Here is a 25007-nt window from a genome sequence, read left to right on the forward strand (position 1 = left end):
AATAAATAAAAAATTAAAAAAAAAAACTTTAAAAATTTGTACTGAATACCATATTGCTATATGTGTGTACATGCTTGAAAGCTGATTGTAGTAACTGTAGTAATCAGGTAAGGACCTGGGGGTACTGGTAGATGGAAAGCTGGACATGAGCCAGCAGTGTGCCCTCACAGACCAGTCAACTGCTTTGTGGTCTGCATCAAAGGAAGCACGGCCAAAAGGTTGAAGAAGGTGATCCTGCCCCTCTGCTCTGCACTTGTGGAGCCCCACCTGGAGTACTGTGGGCAGATGTGAAGTCCTGAGACCTGAGAACAGGAGAGACATGGATCTGTTGGAGGGTGTCCAGAGGAGGACCACAAAAAGGACGGTTCCGAGGGATGGAACATCTCTCCTGTGAGGACGAGCTGAAAGAACTGAGGCTGTTTAGTCTGGAAAAGAGAAGGCTCTGGGAAGATCTGAGAGAGGCGTTTCTGTATCTAGAGGGGGACTGTAAGAAAGAATGGGACAATCTCTTTGGCTCCCGCCAAGATAAGACATAAGATAAGACATGGGGAAATGGTTTCAAACTGAAACAAGGAATATTTAGACTGGATGTAAGGAAGAAGTTTTTTACAATGCGGGTGGTAAAACACTGGAGCAGGTTGCTCTGAGAGGTGGTGGTATCCCATCTGTGGAGATGTCCAAGGTCAGGCTGGAAGTGCTCTGAGCAACCCGATCTGGCTGTGGGTGTCCCTGTTCATTGCAGGGGAGTTGGACTAGGTTACCTTAAAAGGTCCCTTCCAACGCAGATGATTTTATGATTCTAGGTGACAGTGGGTTAGAACGCAAGCATAACATCAAAGGTAGCAGTCATGTTTTCTTAGTAACTATCAGAGCGCTTTATCGTACTGATGACTAGATACTTAAGGGTTTTAAAGGGTTTCGGAGCATTTGCCCATCAGTCCTGGCGCAGCATCTGCAGTACCCACCGACCCCACAAGAGGTCAGGAGGAGCATTTTAGCTCTATTTCTGCAGGGCGCTGATCCCGTTGCCTAGCGACGAGCTGTCGTGCAGCCCTTTACGGCAGCGGGGCCCGTTCCCTCATTCCGCCCTAGGCGACGCCCAGCGGCGGCGGCGGCAGCAGTGTCATGTCGGGGCCGGGGCGGGCTGGGGAGGCGGATCGGACGCTGTTCGTGGGGAACCTGGAGAGCCGCGTGCGGGAGGAGATCCTCTACGAACTCTTCCTGCAGGTGGCGGGCGGGCCGTTGGGCGGGACGGGGCGGGGCAGTGGCCTGGAAGTGCCGCAGGGCAGCAGTCTCGGGCTAGGGAGTGGGCACGGTAGGGCACGGCAGGGCAACGCAGCGCAGCGCAGTGCTGGGCAGCTCTGCGCCGGCTGGCATCGACACTGCTGCCTGCGGCCGTGCCGTGGTCCGGCGTGCCCTGCAACCCCTGAAAACCAAGAGTTAGGTTAGCTGTTGGGGGGAAATTCTTCACCCAGAGGACAGTGAGGCGCTGGCACAGCTGCCCAGAGAAGCTGTGGTGCCCCATCCCTGGAGACGCTCAAGGCCAGGTTGGATGGGGCACTGGGCAGCTGAGCTGGTGGGGGTAGCCCTGCCCGTGGCAGTGTTTGGGGCTGGGCCGGCTTTAAGGTCCATTCCAACCCAAACCAAATGCAATTCTATGGCTTCTTGTGCTCGTGATGTTTATGGCAGCTTCTGTGACTTTGAGGGCTCAGTGCACTGATGGGTTGAGCTGCCCCTCTGTCACCCATCTGTGAGAAGGTTGCAAGTGTTAATAGAGCAGGACGGGCGATAGCAATGTTTTTCAGGTGGGATGTGGGACTTTCACTGCTATAATCTTTATAACAAAATGTCTTCTAATGCTTGAGATGATATTCTGCTGGTGGGATCCAAACTGTTCTCTCCGTTCTCTCCCCAAACCTGAAAGACTTGCCTTAGGGGTGGCCTATTTTAAGACAATGACGTGACTTCAGTTTTGGTTTGCTATTAACAAAATATTTGGCTAAGACAGGCTTATTAATCTGAAAATGGTAAGGAAAAGCAGGTGTGTGTGGAAAGGAGCACTGTGTCAAACTGCAGAATGGATTAACAGCAGTGGATGATGAGGAGGAACTTCTGCTGGCCTGAAACAGTCAGTCTGTATCTAGCTTACACTGGGCAGTTCTGCCAGCAGTGTGGTGATACACTTGCTTCTGCTAACACTGATTATTCCCAGTTGCAGAAAGAACTTTGCTGCCTTCTGGTGTGTTTGCAAAATAAAGAGCAAAAAAAAAGGAAGGCATCAGACTAATCTGCTCCATTGCTATTTCATTTACTAATCAGAACTATTTTTACTCACCATTTTTATTCCATTGATTAATGTGATACTCATCATCTTAAGTAGATGAGGTCAGCACACTACTCCATTTGCCTTGGAAAACCTTTTTTCTTGGTATATTCCAGCCCTGTAGCCTTTTAGCTTCTTCAGTTTCTTAGTAACTTTAAGTTCGTAACTTTTCCCTAAAATTATGTAAGAGATAGTTGTGGATGCCCCATCCCTGGAGGCATTCAAGGCCAGGCTGGATGTGGCTCTGGGCAGCCTGGTCTAGTGCTTGGTGACTGTGCATGCAGTAGGGGTTTGAAATTCAGTGATCACTGTGGTCCTTTTCAACCCTGGCCATTCTATGATTCTATGATTTTCTGTGCAGTATCCCTGTTTCCAACAGTAAGCAGTATTCTGTCGTCTAGCTGTAAAAGCTAGGTTAAAAATGCTCATCTTACCAGGAGACAAGTAATTTATCATACAAATCCTGGCACAAAAGCAATGAAAATAAACAGATTCCTCAGAATGCAGCTTTACACAAATCTTCTGTGTAATCTGCTTCACTCACCGAAATGTTAATTTTTATCTGGGTCTTTAGATCATGCCAGTAACACCTACTTAACTTTTTTCTTGTCTTCATGGTCTCACTCAAGTTTCTCTGCTTTTGCTACAATAGCACATCCTTCTCCTTGAAGTATTGTCCTTTCTTGGAAAGTACACAGATTATATTCTTGATGTAGTTCAGCCCTTAAAACGTACTTCTGAGCTGTAGTGTTCCCCTCATAAAATTAGGGTAAAATATCTATTATTAGTACTTCTAAACTATTAATATTTTTTGTTTATGAACAGGAAGACTACATATTTAAGACATCTTCAAAGTGTTTGAGCCTGTTACTTCTAGAGCTGTTACTTCTAGTTCTTGAAGATCCAGACCTCCTCATTAGGCAAATAATGCGAAGACTGGATATATGCCATTTTGAGGAAAAACTGCAGTGTAGTGCAGAACAACAGAAAAATGCCTTAGAACCAACTCAAGTAAAACCAAGTGTGTTCAGAATGTCACTGAAATCCCCTCTTAAAAAAACAAACAAAGCAAAAAAAACTAACACATCAAATTTGAAGATACTTGGAAAGATGAAATCAACGTATTGAAGATTCTCTGCGCAAGTCAACCTAGGTAGTATCCATTGCTATATAGCCTGATCCTCCTGCACCAATAATAAAAATGATACATTATTTATGATCCTTTGTCTGTATGGCTCTCTTGCTTTCACCAACGTTGAAGTGAGAGGAGGAAATGTTTTTCATGTTTCAGCAAGGGCATTATATTTAAGTGAGGAGTTGTTTATACTCAGATGGCAAAAGCATACAGCAATCAAATGTTATCACAGATCACATTTCTTCATATCCTCAATCTAACATCACAGTGGCTAGAGTCAAGGAAGATGGCTCCAAATCATCACTATTTAGTTAACGTGTGTTTGCCTAAAGCTGTAATTTACTTTTGAGTTCACATAGAACACTACTACTACTGTTACCAGTGCTGAGTGGTACTTTTTGATTCAGGACAATGAATTCTCCATCTATGATGGTAATTTAGATATTCAGAAATTTTGTTACTGTATCTGAAGGATGTTGGTATTTGCTATTAAAATAACAATTGATTTGAAAATGGAGCCAGTATTTATGTAATATCACTGCTTTAATTTGGTTCTTCTAGAAGTATTGGGCAAGGATTGTAATGGTGCATGTAGGCAGAGATGGAACTTCTTTTCAATGAATATATGTCATGGTATATCCTGAGCTGGAAGGGACACATGAGGCTCATCGAGTCCAAACAGAGCATTCTTCAGGGGGAAGAGGGAGTGGTTCTGTTCCCTGTTTTATGTTGTGTTTTTGTTTGTTTTTGTTGGTCAGTAACAGTACACTATCTCTGGTTAGATGATGACAGATTCTCTTGATTCCTTGTCATGCATTTGTGATAGGACTAGGTAGTATAGAAAATAAGATTTTGTTGTTATTCCAGAAGAACTATTCTCTGTTTAAGCTTGTTTTCCAACAGTTTTGATGCTCCCACTTCTATATTCCTTAAATTCTCAGAATCAGACTAATGGATTACTTTGGTTTTACACAGCTGATATAATCAATTTGTATAGTTGTGTTAGCTGTGCAAAAACTTATGTAATGGTTGTACTAGAAACTGTACATGCATCAATTGACCTTTGTTATGGAGACAAAGGAGCCTAATACTCCTTCTTGCATCTGTCATAAATATCTTTTAAAAATAATAAAAATAATCAGATTATTAAAGTAGAACCAATCGTCACCCATGGACTGATGGTTGGTTCCAGTTTTAATATTTCTAGGGCTGCTTTTTGTTTTATAAATGCTTTATAAATTTGAGAGATTTTTAAAATGAAATAAAGAATCTTATACTTGAGAAACACCGTTTCAGACTATGGCAGTGTATATAATCATGAAATGATTGTGATTTTTTAATTTATTTTTTTTTAATGTAAGTTCTGTGAGAAGATAACGCAGATTTCTTTCAGGCTGGACCATTAACCAAAGTGACGATTTGTAAAGACAAGGAAGGAAAACCTAAGTCTTTTGGATTTGTCTGCTTTAAGCACAAAGAATCAGTGCCTTATGCAATAGCTTTGCTGAATGGAATCCGTTTGTATGGAAGACCAATTAAAGTACGGTATCGGTTTGGTAGGTTTAGCAGTCACAGTGATTACTTAAGTCTTTTTCTAAAGTCTTTTTTTGAAGTATGTTTTTCTAAAATTACTGGTTTTTAATCCTTCAGTCTTTTGAAAAGGTGTGACTTTCACTTGCAGTCTTAACTCAGTTAATAGGAGCAACTATCAGGCTGTTTGAAAGCTTTTGTACAAAAGCCATGAAGCTATCAGTTTTATTTTAATTGGAAGAGAGTGTAGTTAGGAAAATGCAGTCAAATCAAAGTCTTATTCTTCATTTTATGTTTATGAAAATAAACCTTCCGGAATGCTAATGATTAGGCAGTATTTGCAGTCCAAACATTGACTTGTTCCTCATCTGCACTTTGTCACTCCTTACCTAGAAGTCTGTACAGGGCAACTGTTTAAGTAAAAATGACTGCGGTTCCTGAAATCAGAAGCAGTGGAAACGATTCTGTTCATGATTATTGAACAGTCCTGATTTATATTTCTGTAAGTGGCTGAGTATAAATCATAAAGAAACATTTTGAAGCAGTTCATTGATGGTATAGATTGTCTGCCATAAAATGACACCTTTCCATAATATGCCAGCCTTGATATACTAGTACAGTACAGGTGACAGAATACTTTCTGTGTTTTAACTTGTTAATCAAACAGTCGAAACTGAATAGTCATTACAGTCTTGTCTTATTTACAGGGAGTTCACACTCTTCAGAACTAAACAGCCCAACACATGGTTTTGAGAACTATGTTGACTTATATTCACCTTCATATAGGTAACAAAGACTTCCTGTCAATGAATTGTATGATTATAATTAAAAAATATTTAAAATGATGTGGTAGATACAGTAATGCAATCTTTAGGCTCTTCATTAACATGGCAGTTGCACATTTTAATTGCATCTGTAATAATGACTTGCAGCAGATTTTAATTAATGTTTGGTTGTTTAGCTTGCTAGAGGTTCAGTTAGTTAAATTCCAAATCCTATTTATTTTTGCAAGATACAGGAAGGTGAAAAAATATTATAAATATCGTGTTTGTACTAGGAATGTTTGCAGTTCTTAGAGGAAAAGAAAATCTGGCAATTGAGATAATCATTTTCTACTCCACTGAGTTTACTTGCTGTGTGTATACAAGCAAATGTGATGCACACGTGAGTGTACAGGTAGAACCTGTACACACTGTTACAACAGAACTCGGAAAATCCCAGTTTCAATGTTTCAGCATCTCAAACTCTATTTTTTTTGCAAGTATGCCAGAACTCTCTGTAGGATTACTTGTTGAGTCTTTGGAAGTGTTTTCCTTGATTTATTTATTTATTTGTTTTTGTGGAAGTCCAGTAGTTAATATCTGTATTATTCTCTTGAATACACTCATTATAGCCCAAGAGCCTAGTATCAGCACACTACAAGGTAGTATTTGTTAGAAGCCTAGTGTTTGTATGTTTTCCTGTTTTTCCTAGGTATCAAGAGCCTTATGGAAATCCTCCATTTCCTGTTACTCCTTTTCCAATGAACAATTTTTTACCTCAGGAACACTCTGTCTTTCAGAAGATGGTGAGTTTGTGATAAAAGTTAAAAATATGTGAACTTAGTAATGAAGTTGAAGGTATTATTGCAAACAAGTGCTTATTTGATGACTCAAAACTTGGCTTAGACTGCTAAATTTCACTGTTCAGTCTATTTATCACTTCAGATGTTTGTCAAACCAGACTATTTTCTTTCTGCAGGAATGTATTAAACGTATAAGTTAGGGAGGCTAAAAAAGTCATTTGACAGTAGAAACTCTACTGTGTTTCAAATCAAATCCCCTTTGTGAGATAAGCTAACATAGTAAAATTACAGCCATGTAAGCAATAACTTCTTCATATACAGCTGTTTCAGTAATGGAGCCTCTTAGTTCTACTCACTTCAAATATGCCTAGCAGAAATTTGAAATTTAGTTCTGTCCTAAAATCTAACATAATGCTTCCCCAACAAACCACCACTGCCAATATGAGAAACAAGTTATGGCAACAGCGATTTGATTTTCCAGCCAGAAACGTTTCATGTCTCTGCAGTTCTCACATTGATTATTTACACTCATTGCAGTAAAATGATGAGGCCCCATATTGCCTTCTGTGAGACTGGTGTATTTTCTTGTCCTAATCTCTTTGAGATACTGCATATGGCAAGTCATCTTATGGATAAAACCGTAGTCATCAAACGTGTTTGGGAACTTCTGAGTCTAATGAGTGTGTATGGGTAGGATAGAGGAATCCAAGCATTTAACATGAGATACTGACTGTGGACAGTCCTGCTGCCACCCAGTCCGAGTGGGGCATAGTCTAGCTCATTGTAGCAGTAGAATGAGTGAAGTTTGAGTAGATTGCTCCTACTAGCTGCAATCTAGGCAGGAAAACACACATATCTAGTGGTGACCTGCCTCCTCTCTTCCCAGGCTCAGATCTGATGTTTGCACAAATCTTCCTATGCCTTCCACTGTGTTTGGATACTTTTTGAGGGTACCATGTCCCTCACTGTGCTGTCAAACCCGTTTTACAGTACCAATGCAGTATGCAAATGCTGAGACCAAATTCTTAGAAGTTAGCACACCTGCACGCAGCACTAACTCCATCCCATTTTCTGCTTGCTAGAAAAGACAGTCCTGCAGCAGGAGCAGAGATTGCTTGTTTCAGTTTCAGCAGGAAGCTATTCACGCATATGCCTTCACACGTTTAGATCACCTTTATGTTGGTTATCCAGATATATTACTTCAGAGGCTTTTTTTTGAACACAAGGACATAACTCAGTGCTTCCCATGCCTTTTCTGGTTACTGCCAGTCCGTAGAAAGCTGCTCTTTCCCCATTACTTTTGTAACTGTATTCCTGTATTTGGACAGTCCATTTTACGCCCGTCGCTCCATAAGTAAAACCTCCTATTATTTCCATGGAAACTATAACAAATACTAAGATCACAACAGCACTATTTGATAGAGCAAATTCTCAGCTACAAAACATGGTCATCAATATTAACTGTACATTTTTGCCAGCGATGAACTAGAGCCTCTGTGTTGCACTTGTAAAAATTTGTACTGGTGGAGGTGACCCACTGTCACCACTGATGAAACACCACCCATCTCCTCACTGTGCTCACATCCACTGTTTGATCTCTGTGAACGCTCAGCAAGCATCAATGGATGTCAGTGGGTGCTGTTTTTTTCTGCATAGAGGAATTCAATGACACATCTTTGCTTTACACACACTGCTGTGCCGGATGCCATTTTGTCAGACTGCCCCTCTGCTCCATCTGTCACAAGGCAACAAAGTGTAACAGAATATTGATTGGAAGGTTCTCTACTGCCATACCACCAACATCCACCTCTGATGTTGTGGGCCAACATAATAAATTAGGAAGCATTACTTTCGGAGCAGCCCTCATATATGAGAGAGACTTGTGGAACTTGAGGAAATGCAGGAAGAAGCTGGACTCTTACTGCAGTGTTCTAAGTGCTTTGATTCCCTGTAGCTTTGTTGGAACTTGTTCCAAGTAACTTCAAAATTAGTTAAACGCAACTGAAAAAAAAATGCAGCTGTGCATGTCTTTATATTAACAATAGGCACTGTAGTTAGAAATGTTTATAAAAATACATAAAAGAAATGAGAGAAATGCTATGTTTGATTACCATTCACAAATTCTTAGCAAGCAGTTTAAACTTAAATCAGATTATATATGTGTTCCATGAAAGACTGTCTACCTTTTCCTACTCTAGTAGGTGATCTAATAAAATAAGCTTTACTTTTAAGTCTTGCTATTTTACACAACTTTTCTATTGGTATTTTCAGGGTAAAAGCTGTAATGCATGTGAAATAAAACTCTTCAAAAGTTTCTCTTAATGGTATTAACAACTCAAGTTTGTATTTCTCTAGATGAACCATTTTTTAGAACAGCAGTACATAGTACACAGTCCGGTGGGTCAGCAATTTCCTTACTACCAGATGACTCTACCACTGCCTTCAAGCTTATCCATTCCTCCCTATCAGAATGAAGCTGCAAATTTTAAGTCTGGGCAGAGTTCTTTTGAGTTGGTCGTGCCACATTCAAGTGATGGAAAAGTATACCAGGTGGATGAAAGCACATCTAAAAGAAAGAGAGAACAGCAAAGTTGTGACAGCGACACTAGTACTGAAGATGACAGAATGAGACAAAGAGATCGTGACCAAAAATACAATAAGTGCAAAGCCAAGAAAAAAAGACATTAATACTGTAAGACTGGATTATTTTTAGTTATATTTTCTATTTTTATTTGAGAGAAATTCACTCATTGTTGCACTTTATTACAAAAGGAATGTACAAGACTCATATTAATTTTGAAATACTTTGTGCATAAATTATACTGATACTTTATTTAAACTCAACCAAGTAAAAGAAGAAAATATTTTAAGGTATAGGAAATATTTAAAAAGATATGGTTTTCCTATGGAAGGAGAACGTCAGTAATTATGCTTCTGCTTACCAAGAATTACAAAAGTCTGTTATTTTGCTAATTTAGACACTGTGAAAATGTATACTTTGAGCCACTCGTAAAGCATATGTATCACTTCCATGACTTGTGGAATTTACTATTGTGACTGCTTTAAGAATTCTCTGGAGCTGCTGAAGAACTGAGCGGACTAGAAATTCTAGGCGCCGTATTAGAGATCTGCTCATCGCTGCAGTATCAATACCTGTCAACGGTTTACGGGCTGGTTCGGCCCGGTTCCGTGACTAGAAGGGCGGAGGGATCCGCGGATCCGCGACCCCCGGAAAAAAAAAAGAAATAAGGGACCCCGAAATAATTGAAAACAGTGGCAACAATCTGAGGTAAAACAAAGTAATTTACTAAATATGGTATCAACAGAATTTTATAAGGAGAGAGAATGTGAAATTGATGGTGGATCGGCCTTACCACAACGCTGAGATGAGAAGCACAGGCAGAGAAGCGCAGGCAGAGAAGCGCAAGCGAAGCAGCGCAGGCAAAGAAGAGAGCATCAGGTGACCTTGCCGGGAGTTATATCTCCTCGCTGACCGCAAAGCCCCCTGGGGAAACGTAGCTGCTCTTCTCCGCTGGACAGGCACCCGGAACTTGAGCATCAGCAGTCAAACCCCCAGTGCATTGCATGATGTTATGATGTGGAATACCGATAATGAAAAATCATGAAACCATGACATTACCTACAAATTTTCCTCTTTACTGATCCATCTCTGCTCTTATGTTCCATTAGGACCACTGTGTAGAGTTATTGTAACTTTTCTTTTTTCTAGAAGTAAATGCAAGGTTAAAAAAAAAAAAAGGCATTTGCACTAACTACAAGGCTTATGTACTGTATCAGTTCTCAAATTAATGTACTTTATGGTTATGATATGCTCTGACTGGAACTGCATACACTGTGGATCTTTCAATATACTTACTGTGGCTTTTTTGATAAACTTACTCTCCAGTGCTCAATTTGCTTATCTGAGGCTCCAGTTATTAGTTATAACAAATGGATGAAAAATAACTGAGCTTATGGCTACCAGGATGATCAGAGGGGTGGAGCACCTCTCCTATGAAGACAGGCTGAGGAAGCTGGGCTTGTTCAGCCTAAAGAAGAGAAGGCTACGAGGAGACCTCATTGCAGCCTTTCAGTACCTAAAAGGAGCCTACAAACAGAAGCAGACCTAACTCTTTACTGGGATAGATAATGGCAGGACTGGGAGAAATGGTTGCAAATTGAGGAAGATTTAGGTTGGTTTTTTACCAAGACAGTGGAGAGGTGCTGGAACAGGCTGCCCAGAGAGGTTGTGGATGCCCCATCCCTGGAAGTGTTCAAAGCCAGGTTGGACAGGGCCCTGCATGTTGCAGGGGTCTTGGAGCTTGATGATCCTTGAGGTCCCTTCCAACTCAAGTCATCCTAAGATTCTATGATTCTTAGGAGATTACTGCTGTAACACCATGATATGGCACCCTTAAAATGTCACTAGCAACCAAATTTAACTATTTCTAGAAGGAACTTCTATCTAGAACCTAGAAGTTCAAGCCTTAGATTTATACTGCATGTATTGAGAAACTTGTTAAGTGTCCAACCACTTTTGCTTCCTCCCACACCAACACCTGCCACCTCATCTTTCTTTCCCCCACCAGTAACTAGGATTAAGCTGCTGAAAGACAGTGATGACATTATACCAGTAGACCACTGATTTCAAAAGCTGACACAATAACGGAAAACCTTCACAAGTAAAATACACCAGATTGCTTTACAGAAGCAGAAATCGCACGCAGAGCGTCGCCGTAGTGGTACGGTTCCTGCGACGGGGAGCGAGCCGCCACCAGGACGGCTGCGAGACCCAGGGGAGGCGGAGACCGTACCGCCCTCCCACCCTTCGGCTGCGTAGCACGCACGGGCGACGCTCGGCCCTTGGCAGCCATGGCAGGCTTCTACGAGCGTCTGAGCCCAGTCGGCGGCAAGGTAAAGCCGCAAGGGGTGAGCGGGAAGGAGGAGGCGCTGTGAGGTGCCCTGGCGGGCTGGGCAGGGCGGGTGGGTCAGCTGCGGGGGAGCTGTAATGGAGGACGGCGGGACGCGCAATTTTTACAGCAGGGGCAAGCGCGGTCTTCCTGTGTGCTTATTTCTTAGGTTACCATTTACACGTTTTGAGGGTTTTTGTTTGTTTGTTTGTTTTTTGGTTTTTTTTTTTTTCCACTGAAAGTGCGAGGAAATTTTTGGGGAAAAAAAAAATAGAGTATGTCAGAGCACCAGCGGCATCTATAGGTGGTTTTTTTACACCACCTACCGAATAGAACCATAACTGCATCTCTTGTTAACGACTGGTTTTTTAAGGTGATGCTGAATTCTTTAGCACCAGGAATCACACCGTGGGGCTGCTGAAGTTCGGCCTGGCATGCATACGGGTTTCTCATGAGGTGAAGGAGAACCCATAGGTGTTTTCCTCCCATACGTGTTTCCCTACATCTACAGTGAGGTAGGAGCTGGGCAGCAATCTGCACAGTGCACTTAGAAGTACTTCATCCTTTACGGCCTGAAAGGAGGTTGCTGCTCTTCAGGCATTAGGAGCTGATCGCTTCCAATAGCCAGGTTTTCAACAGGGAGGAGGGAAATCCACAAGCTTTTAGTTGTCAGAATTGTGCATCTTGGACATGCTTTCCTGTTGGTGTAGTACTCCACAGTGTACATAAACAGTACAAAATCAAGCTAAGGTGGTGGTTAATCATCCTCTCACAGCATGGTAAGTCCATACATCTGTCATTTGTCGTGTCTTGTGTGGGAAAAAAAAGTATAAGTATTATAGCTTGCAATTAAATATCTCCTGAAAACAATTAAATATTTCCTGACAAGGATTAAAGAATAAAATGAGGAAAAAATTTATTTAATATTTCAAGTAACATTAATAATTTTTCCCTTTTTTATTACTTTTCTTTCTTCTTTTTTAATAACAGAAATGCAGCCCTGAAGAAAATGTTTCTTGCATCAATAAATTAACGTATTCCTGGTTTAGCAGGTAAGAATTCAATAAATAGCTTGTTGATTTTTACTGATGCTCTCTCAGTAAGAGGGTGCACACATTCCACACCATCATTCAGGCTGGATCTGTAGCCTGAACTCAAGATTGCTGTTTTCTTGTTGTATAAAAATCAAAGTTTACAATTCTTAGGGATCATATTCAAATATTTTATAGAATACTGTTGTATGTATGTATAGTATATGTAATGTATAAAGTTAATACTTGTTTTATATGTTATTTAGTATCTATTTAAAACATGATTTTTTGATAATTGGAATCAGTGTTCTTTTCACAACAGAAACTACTTGTAGGCAACAGGATTTAAACAGCCAGATTAGGCTTTCCTTTTTGATTTGTTACTTTTATTTTGTAAAAATTTGGTAATATGAATAAATAAATAAATAAATAAATAAAGGTTTTCTTTGTGCTTTATTTGCTAGATCTCCAGGAACATATATTCAGTAGTTCATTTCAGTGCATTTAGGAAGTAGCCAATGTCAGACTTGTTTTCCTTTCTCTTACATGTTAGGCCAAATGCCATTACTCTTGAACTCTTGTTCAAAAAAACCAGTAGAGTCCCTCTGCTTCTTAGAAATTCTTTCACTCAAAAATAGGAACTGAAAGTTCAGCTACATCAAGCCATACAGCTTCCTGTCAGTGTTTTGGATAGTAGTTGAAACAATCTCATGTGTTACATCTTGTGACTATTTGTAACATTTTCCTAATTCCTTTTAAATTGTTTGAATCACACCCACACAATTACAGTAAAAACTGTAATTGAGAAAAAAATATTTTGAGTATTGGAACTATTTCTTGCTTTATTCAATATTGTTAGTTTAAACAAAAGCTGAAAATGATATCTGTACTTTATAAGCTGAGACTGAAAGAATCAGACTGTCTAATGCATTGAGTGTAACTCCAACAGGGCCAGAGTTTAGGAATTCAGCCATCATTTTCTGAGTAACCATGCTTTTTATCAGTCACAGAATCATTAAGGTTGGAAAAATACCTGTAAGATCATCTAGTTCAACTATCAACCTACCACCAATATTGCCTGCTAAACCATATCTCTAAATACCATATCTACATGTTGCTTTAAAGCCTCCAGGGACAGTGACTTCATCACCTCCCTGGGCAGCCCATTCCTGTGCTTGACCACTATTTCTGAGAATACGTTTTTCCTAATACCCAGCCTGAACCTCCTCTGGTGCAAATTGAAACCTTTACCTCTCATCACTGGTTACCTGGAAGAAGAGGCTAACCCTCACCTTGCTACAACCTCCTTTCAGGTCATTGTAGCGAGCAGTAATGTCTCCCTTATGCTTCTTCCAGACTAAACCCATGTTCAGCTGCTCCCCATAAGACTTCAGCTCCAGACCACTTATCACTGCCCTTCTTTGGACGTGCTCCTGGGCTTTGATGTCTTTTTTGTAGTGGAGAGCTGAACATAGTACTGAAACTAGTACTGAAACTGAACATAGTACTCGAGGTGCGGCCTCACCAGAGCGGAGTACAGGGAGATGATCACCTCCTTGCTCCTGCTGGCTGCATTATTTCTGATGCAAGCCAGAATGCCATTGGCCGCTTTGACCACCTCAGCACACTGGTGACACACATTCAGCCAGCTGTCAACAAGCACCTCCAAATCCTTTTCCTCCTCGTAGACTTCCAGTCACTCTGCCCCAAGCCTGTAGCCTTGACTGAGGTTGTTGTGGCTGAAGTGCAAGACCCAGCACTTGGTCATGTTGAACTTCATCCCACTGGCCTCAGCTCAGCTATCCAGCCTGTCCAGATATTTCTGTAGGGCCTTCCTCCTCCCATGTGGATTGACTCTTCCTCCCAACTTGGTGCCACCTACAAACGTACTGAGGGTGCACTCAATTCCCTAATCCAGATTGTTTGTAAAGATATTAAACAGGACTAGCCTAGGTACCAACCCCTTAGGAACCACCTGTTACTGGACGCCAGCTGGATTTAACTCCGTTCACACCATTCACCAGTTCTTGCATTCTATATATTTAAAAGTATGTAGTATACTGACTGCAACATGTTAAAATGATAGTTGGTCATTATGTCACAAGGTGTCGAAGTGGGGATAGCTTCTGTGGTTTTTAACCACTTGCACAATGGTTAACGAAAGTAGAGATGGAGGGGAATATGATTTCAGTTCCGATCAGTTAGGATGTGCTTCACTGTGAAGTAATTAATGGGATGCAGTCAAACTAATAATATAAATGTTAGGTATGGTCATTTTTCCCAAACAGCAATAAATTGTTAAGTATAAACTTGTACCTCGCCCTGGGGGACACGTGGGGATAGTAAAGACCACTCCCACTAGAATTTTGTTACCAAAGTCTTTCTGAGTCTTATTTTCCATCCTTTGCTAAGCACGATGGCACACACATTAGCATGAAGCCCAGTGCTGGCAGAGAGGCATACATTGGGAGTGCACTCTTGAGAAGATGGACTCTGCATCTGCATTTCAGCCCTCAGAGAGTGAAGTTCCTAGCAGCGTAAAGGCATTAGTGCTGCCACTGTCACGGCGCCCGCCCGTATCCCAGCATGTGTCTCTTGATGCTTCTTAGCTGTTTAGGGCTTTCTCTGAGATGAAAGACATTGTCAATATAAGTCTCTTTGCGTTTTTCCCACCTCAGAAATGGGACACTGATTTTCTTTAAGTTCCCTGAAATGTCTGCTCATCAGAAAATACACATCATCTATTACTCTTCAAAATGGAGTTCCTGTAGGTCCAGTGTATTCATCAGCCCTATTTTGTCACTTTCAAGAACAATTTCTCATCTGTTTTAACAAATAAGTAAAAAACAGCACTTTGCTGAAACAAAATTATAACACATGAGGATCTCCTGTAAGGAAACTTCCATCATACCTGTGCTGAAACCCAGCTCATTAAGGTTGTTACCTTGGTTAAAAATAAGTTGCGACATAATGCAGTCCGATGATTTATTGATTTATTAAAAAGGGGTATTTAATTTCCAGTTGTAAAAGTAACTGGGTAGTGATGCTATGCAAGTTTATTCATTAAATATTCTATTTTCATGTGAGAATATGTGGGATCAGAAACGTAGACAGACTTTGAAAGTAGAAAGTTTTCTCAGGGTTTGCTGTTCAGATGTGACAGTGTGTTTGGGCTCTTCATATGTCAGGTTGATTTCAGTTGTCAGGATTACACCTATTATTTTGAATATAGATTGTACTTAGATACCCTAAATGATATAATTAAATTTGGAATTACTCTTTTGGTTTGCTTAGTTTGCTGTATTTCATGCTGTCTAAATTCATTCCTTTTTTTTCAGACTAATATCTATAGGCTATAAAAAGCCTCTGGAAAGAGATGACCTGTTTGAACTGAATGAAAGTGATTCACCGTACAGTGTGGGTCCTAACTTTGAAAAGCAATGGAGAAAAGAAATCCAGAAGTCTTCTGCGGGATTGACGGTAGTGAGAATTCTGAAAATAAGCAAAATCCTTTTCTAAATTTAAAGAGACTAGAAGCTAGAGATGATTTTTTAAATTCCTGTTTTTTTGTTGAAGAGACTACTTGCTGTAAATTGCAAAGACCAATCAGTATTGTGATCTGTGATCTCTAATGTGGCAATAGGATTTTTCTTAGTTATACAAACCCAAATGTATCTCTTACAAAAAAAATCCAGTAACATTTTAACATATCAAGTGGTGTGGAAATTACCACCACTTTTGCTTTGTTGATTAAGCACCATATGTTTTAAATGTCTTAATACTTCCTGGTTTGTCTTCTGTATGTCTGGTGTTTAGAGAAATCCATTATTGGCTTATTTACCAGTGGATGCTCTGACCTGGAGAACACACAAAGCAAGCTTCAGTTTCCTTTAATTTCATCAATATTGAGTCTTACAAATATTTTGTTTGTTTTCCTTGAGTTTGCCTGTGTGATTTTCATATAAGAACTTGGCATTTTCAGTCAGAGTTTTTCTTTGTTCTTGATGTTAAAATACACTAACTGCTGCACGATGCCAGGATATTCACAGGAGAGAGCTTAACCTGTAAATCTAATAAGAGTGTAACTTTTATTTTTGAATTACTGAGAAGAGGGCTGCTCTTGCAGTCTGGCTTTACTGTATCTATTGAGTATTTTTCATTTATTTCTAGATTTGTTTTTTCTTCCACTGTTGAGAAATCTATTGAAGCACTTTCTACTGAAGCGTTAAAAAGCACTTTTCATTAAGGATTATTTTTAATTCATTAAGGATTATTTTTAATTCTGATATTAGTATTATGTGGTTATCCATCTTGTCTGTAAAAAATATTCTGTCCTTCATTATTGTGATAATTAAGAGCAGCTAAAGCTTTTTTTGAGCCAGATTTAGTAAAACCAAAGTTCATTTCTTACCCCAAAGCAGTTCTTCTGTTCTGATTGCTAGAAATGTCCTTCAGAACATAAGTACAATAATGATTTTAAGTGTACACTTGTTTAATAATGTGATTTAGTGGGGCAAAATAATTTCCTAATTCTATACATATTCTTGTAATCTTTCAGGATTCTTATATTGGAAGAATACTATTTAAGTCAAGAAGTTTCTATAAACCATCTTTGATTTTTCCACTGTGGCAAACATTTAAGTTTTTGTTGCTCAAAGTTGCATTTTTAAAAGCTGCAGCTGACATTCTGGCTTTCATGAGTCCACAAATAATGAAGTAAGTTTTTGATGCATTTCACCTTACATTCAGAGAGCAACAGTAGAAGTCAAGCTGAATGCTTACCAATATCAAAGCCAAACTGAACAGCTTAGATGTAATGATTGGTGGGCTCTTTGTTGGGTTTTGTTTGTTTGTTTGTTTGTTTGTTTGTTTTTCAGTAATTATCTGTAAATTATCTAATGAAGAAAAGCTCAAAGAGATCAGGAATTTCGTGGTCAAAAAGTTGAGACAAAGGCAGTATAAGACTTGCTTCCACAGCACTGAATATAATCAAATACAAAACCAGATATTAAAATATATATATATATGTAACTTTTCTACTTTTTGTCAATATTTTTGGATCTCTGTTTTTCAACAAAATATTTAAATATACGTTCATACCTACAGTTTCAACATTTCAGGGAAAAGTGTGGCAACTCATCTGTAACATTATTGGTAACATGAGGCAGATGGAAGTCATCTTTAGGTATTTGCTTAGCATAGAGGTGTTAAGAATTTTTCAAAGAAAAATGGTAACGAACAGAAATATTGTTAACCTCCATACTACATCCTGTGTCAGTGTAATTTGTTGTAACCTGAGATGTTAAGCAAAAGTATTGTGGTTGCTGGTTATTTAAGACAATCTTTTACTAGCACCAAAATAAGAATTAATTTTCCTTAAGATTTTTTTCTCTATCTCACTTTGGTGGTTGGTATTAGAAGCTTTTGTGACTATAAGCATCTAATTAAAATGTCTTTTTTTTTGCCATTCTTTATTTGTACTGTGTTCTCTGTGAAGTCAGTGTAGCTGATTAATTTGTAGAATAGTGTTTGAGAATTGTTTCTAGGGTAACAAATTGGAAAGCACAGATATCTGTTTTTAATGTGGTTTTCTTCATGACCTTCCACCATACCTGGACTTAAATCCACCATAAATTGACTTAATTAAACAAGTTGCCAGTGTGTTCCTTTACTGAGCGTTCTATTGTCAGATGTTGACTGTATGCACAGAATTCTAAAATCATTTTTGTTTCCTTTTCAGATCAATGATAACTGTAAGTGAAGATCACACGAGTTCACATGGGAGTGGATATGGCTATGCTATTGCCCTGTTTTTTGTAGTTCTTTCACAAACTCTCCTGCATCAATTATACCAGCGTAACAACATGCTTACTGCTGTCAAAGTCAAGACTGCTGTTGTTGGCTTGATATACAAGAAGGTGATACAGTCTTCTGATTTTCTTTCACAACAAAAATTTAAAATAAGTGTTTAAAGATAATGCATTTACCAGTATGATCAGAACCCAAGATATTAGAAACTGGTGTCAGGCTAACAGATTGACTTTATATTTTGACAATTGTTTGTTTAAGAATTTGGAATTTCAGCAGTGTTTCTACTATATGGCTCTAATGGAATGGCTTGGGTTGGAAGGCACCACAAGGATCATCAAGTTTCAACCCCCAGCCACAGGCAGGATCACCAACCTCCAGATCTGGTACTAGACCAGGTTGCCCAGGGCCCCATCCAATCTGGCCTTGAACATCTCCAGGGATGGAGCATCCACAGCCTCTCTTGGAAGCCTGTTCCAGCACCTCACCATTGTCATAGTGAAGAACTTCCCCCTGACATCTGACCTAAACCTTCCCTCCTTGAGCTTAAAACTATTCCCCTTTATCATTATCTACGCTTGTAAGAAAGTGATTGCCCTCCTTTTTTTAAACCCATTTTAAATACTGAAAGGCTGCAATGAGGTCTCATCACAATCTTCTCTTTTCCAGACTGAACAAGTTCCCTCAGCCTGTCTTCATAGGGAGGTGCTCCAGCCCTCTGAGCACCTTTGTGGCCCTTCTCTAGACCCTCTCCAACAGCTCCACATCTCTTCTGTACGGAGGCCCCAGACCTGGGCACATTACTCCAGATGGGGCCCCATGAGGGCAGAGTAGAGAGGGACAATCACCTCCCTGTCCCTGCTGGCCACCCCTCTTCTTTTGGAGCCCAGGATACCACTGACTTTCCAAGCTGCAATAGCACAATAGTGTTAGTTAAATACTTTTATTTAATCATGCAATTAAATATTTTTGTCAGCCACCTGTGCAGAGATGTTGGGCATATGGGCATATAATGTAGAAACTGAACTCTTCCTGTTTTTGTTATATTTAGACTGGATATAAGGAAGGAGATTCTCACAGTGAGGATGGTGAGATAGTGGAACAGGCTGTCTAGGGAAGTTGCGACCCATCACTGGAAATGTTCAGTGTTGGGTTGGATGGGACTTTGAGCAATCTTATCTAGTGAGAGATGTCAGTGCCCATGGCAGTGGGGTGGACTAGGTGATTTTTAAGCATCTCAAACAGTTCTAGGATTCTGTGATCATGAGTTAACCTTCCCAAATTTACTGAATGAACTGGGAAAGCATGTTAGGCTGGATGTCCAGGGAAAAAGCAAGGACATATAGACATATACAGTCACTTTTTTTACTATGTAAATTAAAATAACGTTAAAGCATTTATTATACTACTAATATATACCATATGAGATGAAGCTGGTTTCTCAGTGCTGCACCTTTGCTTTATTACAAACATGACACATTGGAATTTGTACTGCAATATTTGATGATGAAGCAAGAGTCAGGGAAGACGAGACACAATCCAGACCTGAAATAAATACAATCCAGATCTGAAATAAATAACATTTATTTGTCAATTTAAATTTAAATTTAAAATTGTCTCTTAAATTGCCTCTTTTTCTCAAATAGATTTAAACAAGTCTTTTGGTATAGACTTCCCAGGTTTTTTCTGAACCAGTATACAATGTTTTGCTTGTTAGCTGCAACTCAGGAAAACAGGAAAATTCATTCTTTCATGTCACATATGAGGGTATGTCAGTGCATCACATCATGAGCAAGGGAATAGTATGAGGCTACAGTTGGGGTAAACATGTATTCTGGCAAGTTTCCACAGCTACAGGGCAGAGAGTCAACTTGGTTCACTCTTTGAATATAGTCAGTCAGTGAATGCCGGATCGGGTTGTGCTTTGCTTCTGGAATGATGCAAAATGATGGTGGAGTGAGTTGCTGTGACACTGTCTTTTTATGTAAAAGAGTTGCAGGTGGCACAGTGGATAAATATGAGGTCCTTAGAGAGGATGTATGTGTGTGTGTGTGTGTTCTGTCTGTGTATCTGTCCTCAGATACCTGGACATGTAATATCAGATTGCCACACTGGGATTATACCTGTGCTTGGTATGAAGCTTGCTGTTCTTGGCTCCCACACCAGCCCAAAGCTGAGGTCTTCTGAGCTCTCTTTGAGCTGGTATCTATTTATTTACCATTAAGTGTTACAAGTGTGTTTCACTAAGTTCAGCTTTGTTTTACTGTTCGTCATCCTTTGCTTTTAGCTTCTTCTGGGAAAATAAACCCATCAAAATTCTTGATTTTTGCAACTTTTACCCTCTGTATTTTCTGGGTGCAGGCCTTAACTTTAGCCAATTTCTCACGACGAAGGTATACAACTGGAGAGATGGTTAACCTGATGTCAGCAGATGCTCAGCAACTCATGGAGCTAATTGTAAACATCAACCTGTTGTGGTCAGCACCTTTTCAGATCATCATGGCTGTCATCTTCCTCTGGAAAGAACTTGGCCCCTCAGTCCTAGCCGGTGTAGCAGTGCTTCTTTTGGTCATACCTCTTAATGCACTTATTGCAGCCAAAGTAAAAACTCTGCAGGTGAGACATTTTAATAGATGTGATAATGAGGAATTTAATTGTCATAATGCAGGAATGAAGAAGAGAGGAAGTGTTAAATTGTTTAATAGTATATAAATACTATTGATATGTCAAAGTTAAAAACATAACAATAACCCAGAACTGCAGATATTTTTTACTGAGAATGGGAGCACAACTTTATAAGAACACCATCTATTTGATAGCTAAATTAGAATTTAGATGCATGCCTAACTTTTCATTATACTAAAACAGTACTTTTGTATTAGTAATAATTACTATATGACTCACTGTAGATAGCAGTTATGGTTTTTTCCATTTGAGTTAATTCTTTTAAATAAGGGATTTTATATGAGATTGTGGCCCTCTTCCACCTCTATTATTTGGGCTAAGCAGCTCTTTCAAACTTAGTACCTTTTCCTGAGGTTATGAGAAATCCCACAGAGGTGCTCCTATTTCTTTTCTGCTTTTCTCATGCTGCAGTTCTCTGCATTGCTTTTTACTGTGCCTGATGATTTCTGTGAGGTCCATTGAGAAAAAAAGTGTTATAATGCTAAGTGTTGTGTTGTTATCAAGACAAATACCAGTCTCTGTGTTATTTTTGCCTTTGGTAATGCAACATACAGTGAATACTCTTTTGTGGATCTGTATATTCTGTTGTAAAGCTGTGATACAGACACTGCAGTAAAAGCCCTCACCTCTTTTGCAGTCACAGCAGGTACATTTGCACTTAGATCCCTACTGTGTTAAAAGAGAAGGAAAAAATATAAAGGACAACAAAATAACTGTTTAGAAGTTTGCAACTTGTATTTGCAAAGACTTGGGAGGTGTAAAGGGCTTGTTAATTAGTATTTTATAAATGTTTTATGCAGAACAGACTGCGTAGCACAGTGTAGCGCAGGAGTGAGAATAATTTCTTCATTTCTTTGATTGGTTCTTTCAATAACAAGGTATTAATTAGTAATGGAGGGAATGGCTTCAAGTTGTACCACGGGAGGTTCAGATATCAGGAAGTATTTCTTCATGGAAAGAGTGATGAGGCATTAGAATAGGCTACCCAAGGAGGTGGTGCAGTTGCCATCCTTGGAGGTATTTAAGAGGTACCTGCATATGGTGCTTAGGGATGTGATTTATACATGGACTTCATAGTTAGGTTGATGGTTGAACTTGATTAATTGATACGTTGTGTATATTGATATTCATACACGTGTATAGTGGCATAATATATTAATGCTTTATCTGTATTGACATGCATAGCAATTTTGAAGATCAAAAATGTATTACCATTCCTGAACACTTGGGAACCGGAAACCTGTTAGGGCATTTCAGGACATAGAGGGAGCCTACAGGAAAGATTAGGAGAGTTTTTGTCAGGGAGTGCCGTGGTAGGACAAGGGGGAATAGTTTTAAACTAAAAGAGGGAAAATTTAGATCAGACATTAGAAGGAAATCATTTACTCAGAGGGCGGTGAGGCGCTGGCACAGCTGCCCAGAGAAGCTGTGGTGCTCCATCCCTGGAGGCGCTCAAGGCCAGGTTGGATGGGGCCCTGGGCAGCTGTGCTGGTGGGGGGCAGCCCTGCACATGGCAGGAGGCTTGAGACTATGTGGTCTTAAAGGTCTCCCTACTCAAACAAAACCTATGGTACCGTGTTTCTATGATTTTAAGTCAATAGAAAAAAATAATGATACCAGAGGAAAAAAAATAAGAATTTAAATGCACTCCGTAAGATATTTTAGGGAAAAAAATGTTTTTATAATGTATTTAATTAACCTTTATCTATGTAATGAATTGTAGAACTACACATATATCTGAACATGGTGTAACTGCAGTGCTGTTGTGTTTTTCAGGCAAAACTAGCATAACATATATGTATTCACTAAATACACCACATATTTTACTTCTTTATTTTCCTCATTGAAAAATGGGAACATTGTTATCTTTTAACCAGAAAAGCCAGATGAAATATTCAGATCAGCGAGTCAAATTACTGAATGAAATGTTACATGGAATAAAGGTAATGCTACAACTAATGAATTGTGAAATTTGTTTTAGCTGTGTTTTATTAGCTTTTGAACTTTTAAGACAAGTTATTAAAAAAAAATAGGGATCTTTGAGTAATCTTTCAGCAGATAATGATTGAAAATAAAAAAGAAGACATTTTAACATAATGTACTTAAAGTGTTTTTTTGAAAAATATTTACTGATTTGACTTGAAAAACTGATTACCTGTTATGCATTAATTTTACTACCACATTTTTTTGTAGAACATAAAATGTGTTGATAGCTGTCTGAAAACCTTGACCAGAGTGAAATTTTGGTGTGCAGGGAAAATGCTTTTTAAAACAGACTACCTGAATTTGTTATTTATATTGTTCGGAAGTAAACTAATTTATTGTTTATGACACATTGGGAATATATTGAAATGTGTAGGATAAGGGGAAACTGGAACATATTTTCCATAAGAACAAGCTAATTTTGAGTTATCTTGGGTCTAACTTTTGTTTATTGAAGTTTTTACAGTTTGATGTTGCTGAATCTTTGAAAATGGCATTTGGAGCTTAATCTTATTTTGTGAAGCATGATCACTGCTTTTTCTTTCATTCAAATAGATCCTCAAACTTTATGCATGGGAACCTTCATATCAAAGGAAGGTCATGGACATTAGAGAACGTGAAGTGGATGTTTTGAAGTCATCAGGATATCTGAAGACTTACTCCATGTTAACCTTGACCTGTATTCCTTTTATGGTTTGTTTTATAAAAGTATTCTTTCAAGCAGAACTGTTGCTCATGTTGCCAGTTGCTGTAGTTGCTGAATGGATCAAAAATGTTGCCTCACAGTATCACAAAAATACAATATATGATGAGAGTGGAATGAGACAAAGAGATCATAGATTAACTAAGCTTTTGGAGACCTCTGTTTAAAAGCAAGAAATCAAATCTGCATCTCATGAAGCTCATTTTGCTGTTTTAATCATGCGGTTATTTTCTATGCAATAGAAACATTCTACTTTATATTTCTTCTGTTCTAAGAAGATGCATTTTCAGTCTGAAATTTTTAGCAGTCCCTTTCCAAATGCTCACCTGCTAAATAAATGAAAAAATAAAATGAATATGAGACAAATTCATCCCAGCCTTGTTTCAGCTGAATTGGAAGGCATTTGTGTCTTTGGCATTCAGGAAGGCATTTGTGCCTTTGAATCTTTATGTCTCTCTGTTAAACTCCAATGAAAAGTAAAAGGATCAAACTGCAACTTTCTTTAGGTATAAATGAACACTCTTCAGATCAGCTACACCAACTGAAATCTTCAAGTGCTTAACTTGCAATATTAACAGGTGAGGAGGAATATTCCTTATGAATAGTGAAAGGGAGGATTAAGGCTGTCCAGTCTGTTAATGTTGATAACTTCAAGCAGTGGGTCAGAAAAATTTGTGAAGTTAAAATTAACTATACTGAAATTACTCAATTTATTCTTTAGCAATTTCGTATGATTCCTTCTTGTTTAGGGTTCCTAGTTTAGTTTAAGACTCCTCCTATACTCAAGAAAAAGCGCGAGAGACACCATAGGACAGGTTCTTAACTTCAGGCTTTTTTGGGTGATTCTGAAGGCTTGAACATCTGTTGTGTAGGAGGCCAGTGTATTTTCTGATGATGACAGACTACAATTTTGGGGAGAAAAAAAAATTCCAAGTGGTAAAAATATCTGTTGTAAATAATTTTACTATGATACTGTGACCGGTAGGAATAACTAAATACCAATAGGAAAAACTAAAAACAAAGTAAATTTCCTGAAACATCATTTGAGTGTTTTTAAAGGGAAGAAATCAATTCTTGAGGTAGGAAAATTATTTCATACAGTTTTGTAAGATCCAGTTGGATCAACCACAGTAGGCAGGTATTTTACTTGCTGAAATTGTAGTATTTCTGCACACAGCATTGCAGACAAGTGCAGCAGATGCAGACAAGTCCCTGCTTAATTATGAACAGAAACAGAAGTCCACTTGTTTGAAATGCAAACAAAACAGAACAAAAACAAAATTATATGTGCATAAATTTTAGTTCTACCATGAATTTGCGTCTTTTTTTTTTTTT

The 25007-nt window shown here is 38.9% G+C and overlaps 2 protein-coding genes across 3 annotated transcripts in view; both read left to right on the top strand.

The window, feature by feature from the left end:
- Positions 1 to 669: 669 nt before the first annotated feature.
- On the top strand, positions 670 to 9781 carry RBM11 (RNA binding motif protein 11). 2 transcript variants are annotated; one of them, XM_010722227.3, is made up of 5 exons: positions 670 to 1227; positions 4852 to 5014; positions 5696 to 5774; positions 6462 to 6555; positions 8908 to 9781. In XM_010722227.3, exons 1-5 carry the CDS (start codon positions 1126 to 1128, stop codon positions 9238 to 9240), a joined length of 771 nt encoding a protein of 256 aa, XP_010720529.1. In that variant the 5' UTR covers positions 670 to 1125; the 3' UTR covers positions 9241 to 9781. The 2 variants fall into 2 exon arrangements, 1 of the variants encoding a protein (XP_010720529.1); XR_002119644.2 differs by lacking the exons at positions 6462 to 6555; positions 8908 to 9781 and adding an exon at positions 3149 to 3476 and having other exon boundaries at positions 1022 to 1227; positions 4852 to 5773.
- A 1262-nt stretch (positions 9782 to 11043) lies between these two features.
- Positions 11044 to 25007, top strand: part of LOC100546330 (multidrug resistance-associated protein 1-like) — a 33815-nt gene continuing 19851 nt past the window's right edge. Inside the window, 8 exon segments of the mRNA XM_010722236.3 lie at positions 11044 to 11466; positions 12453 to 12514; positions 15832 to 15973; positions 17052 to 17209; positions 18234 to 18411; positions 20663 to 20917; positions 22864 to 22929; positions 23525 to 23662. Coding sequence (XP_010720538.1) covers positions 11425 to 11466; positions 12453 to 12514; positions 15832 to 15973; positions 17052 to 17209; positions 18234 to 18411; positions 20663 to 20917; positions 22864 to 22929; positions 23525 to 23662 — 1041 coding nt within the window. The 5' untranslated portion in view covers positions 11044 to 11424.

This window comes from Meleagris gallopavo, chromosome 1, assembly GCF_000146605.3.
Source record: "Meleagris gallopavo isolate NT-WF06-2002-E0010 breed Aviagen turkey brand Nicholas breeding stock chromosome 1, Turkey_5.1, whole genome shotgun sequence".
NCBI lineage: Eukaryota > Metazoa > Chordata > Aves > Galliformes > Phasianidae > Meleagris > Meleagris gallopavo.

What these genes read in the sequence shown, in the direction of transcription:
- RBM11 (XM_010722227.3), top strand. Translation starts at nt 1,126, where the DNA reads ATGTCGGGGCCGGGGCGGGCTGGGGAGGCGGATCGGACGCTGTTCGTG. An exon ending in TAAAGTACGGTATCGGTTTG is followed by an intron (nt 5,015 to 5,695) that starts GTAGGTTTAGCA and finishes TCTTATTTACAG; the next exon opens with GGAGTTCACACTCTTCAGAA. An exon ending in ACTCTGTCTTTCAGAAGATG is followed by an intron (nt 6,556 to 8,907) that starts GTGAGTTTGTGA and finishes GTATTTCTCTAG; the next exon opens with ATGAACCATTTTTTAGAACA.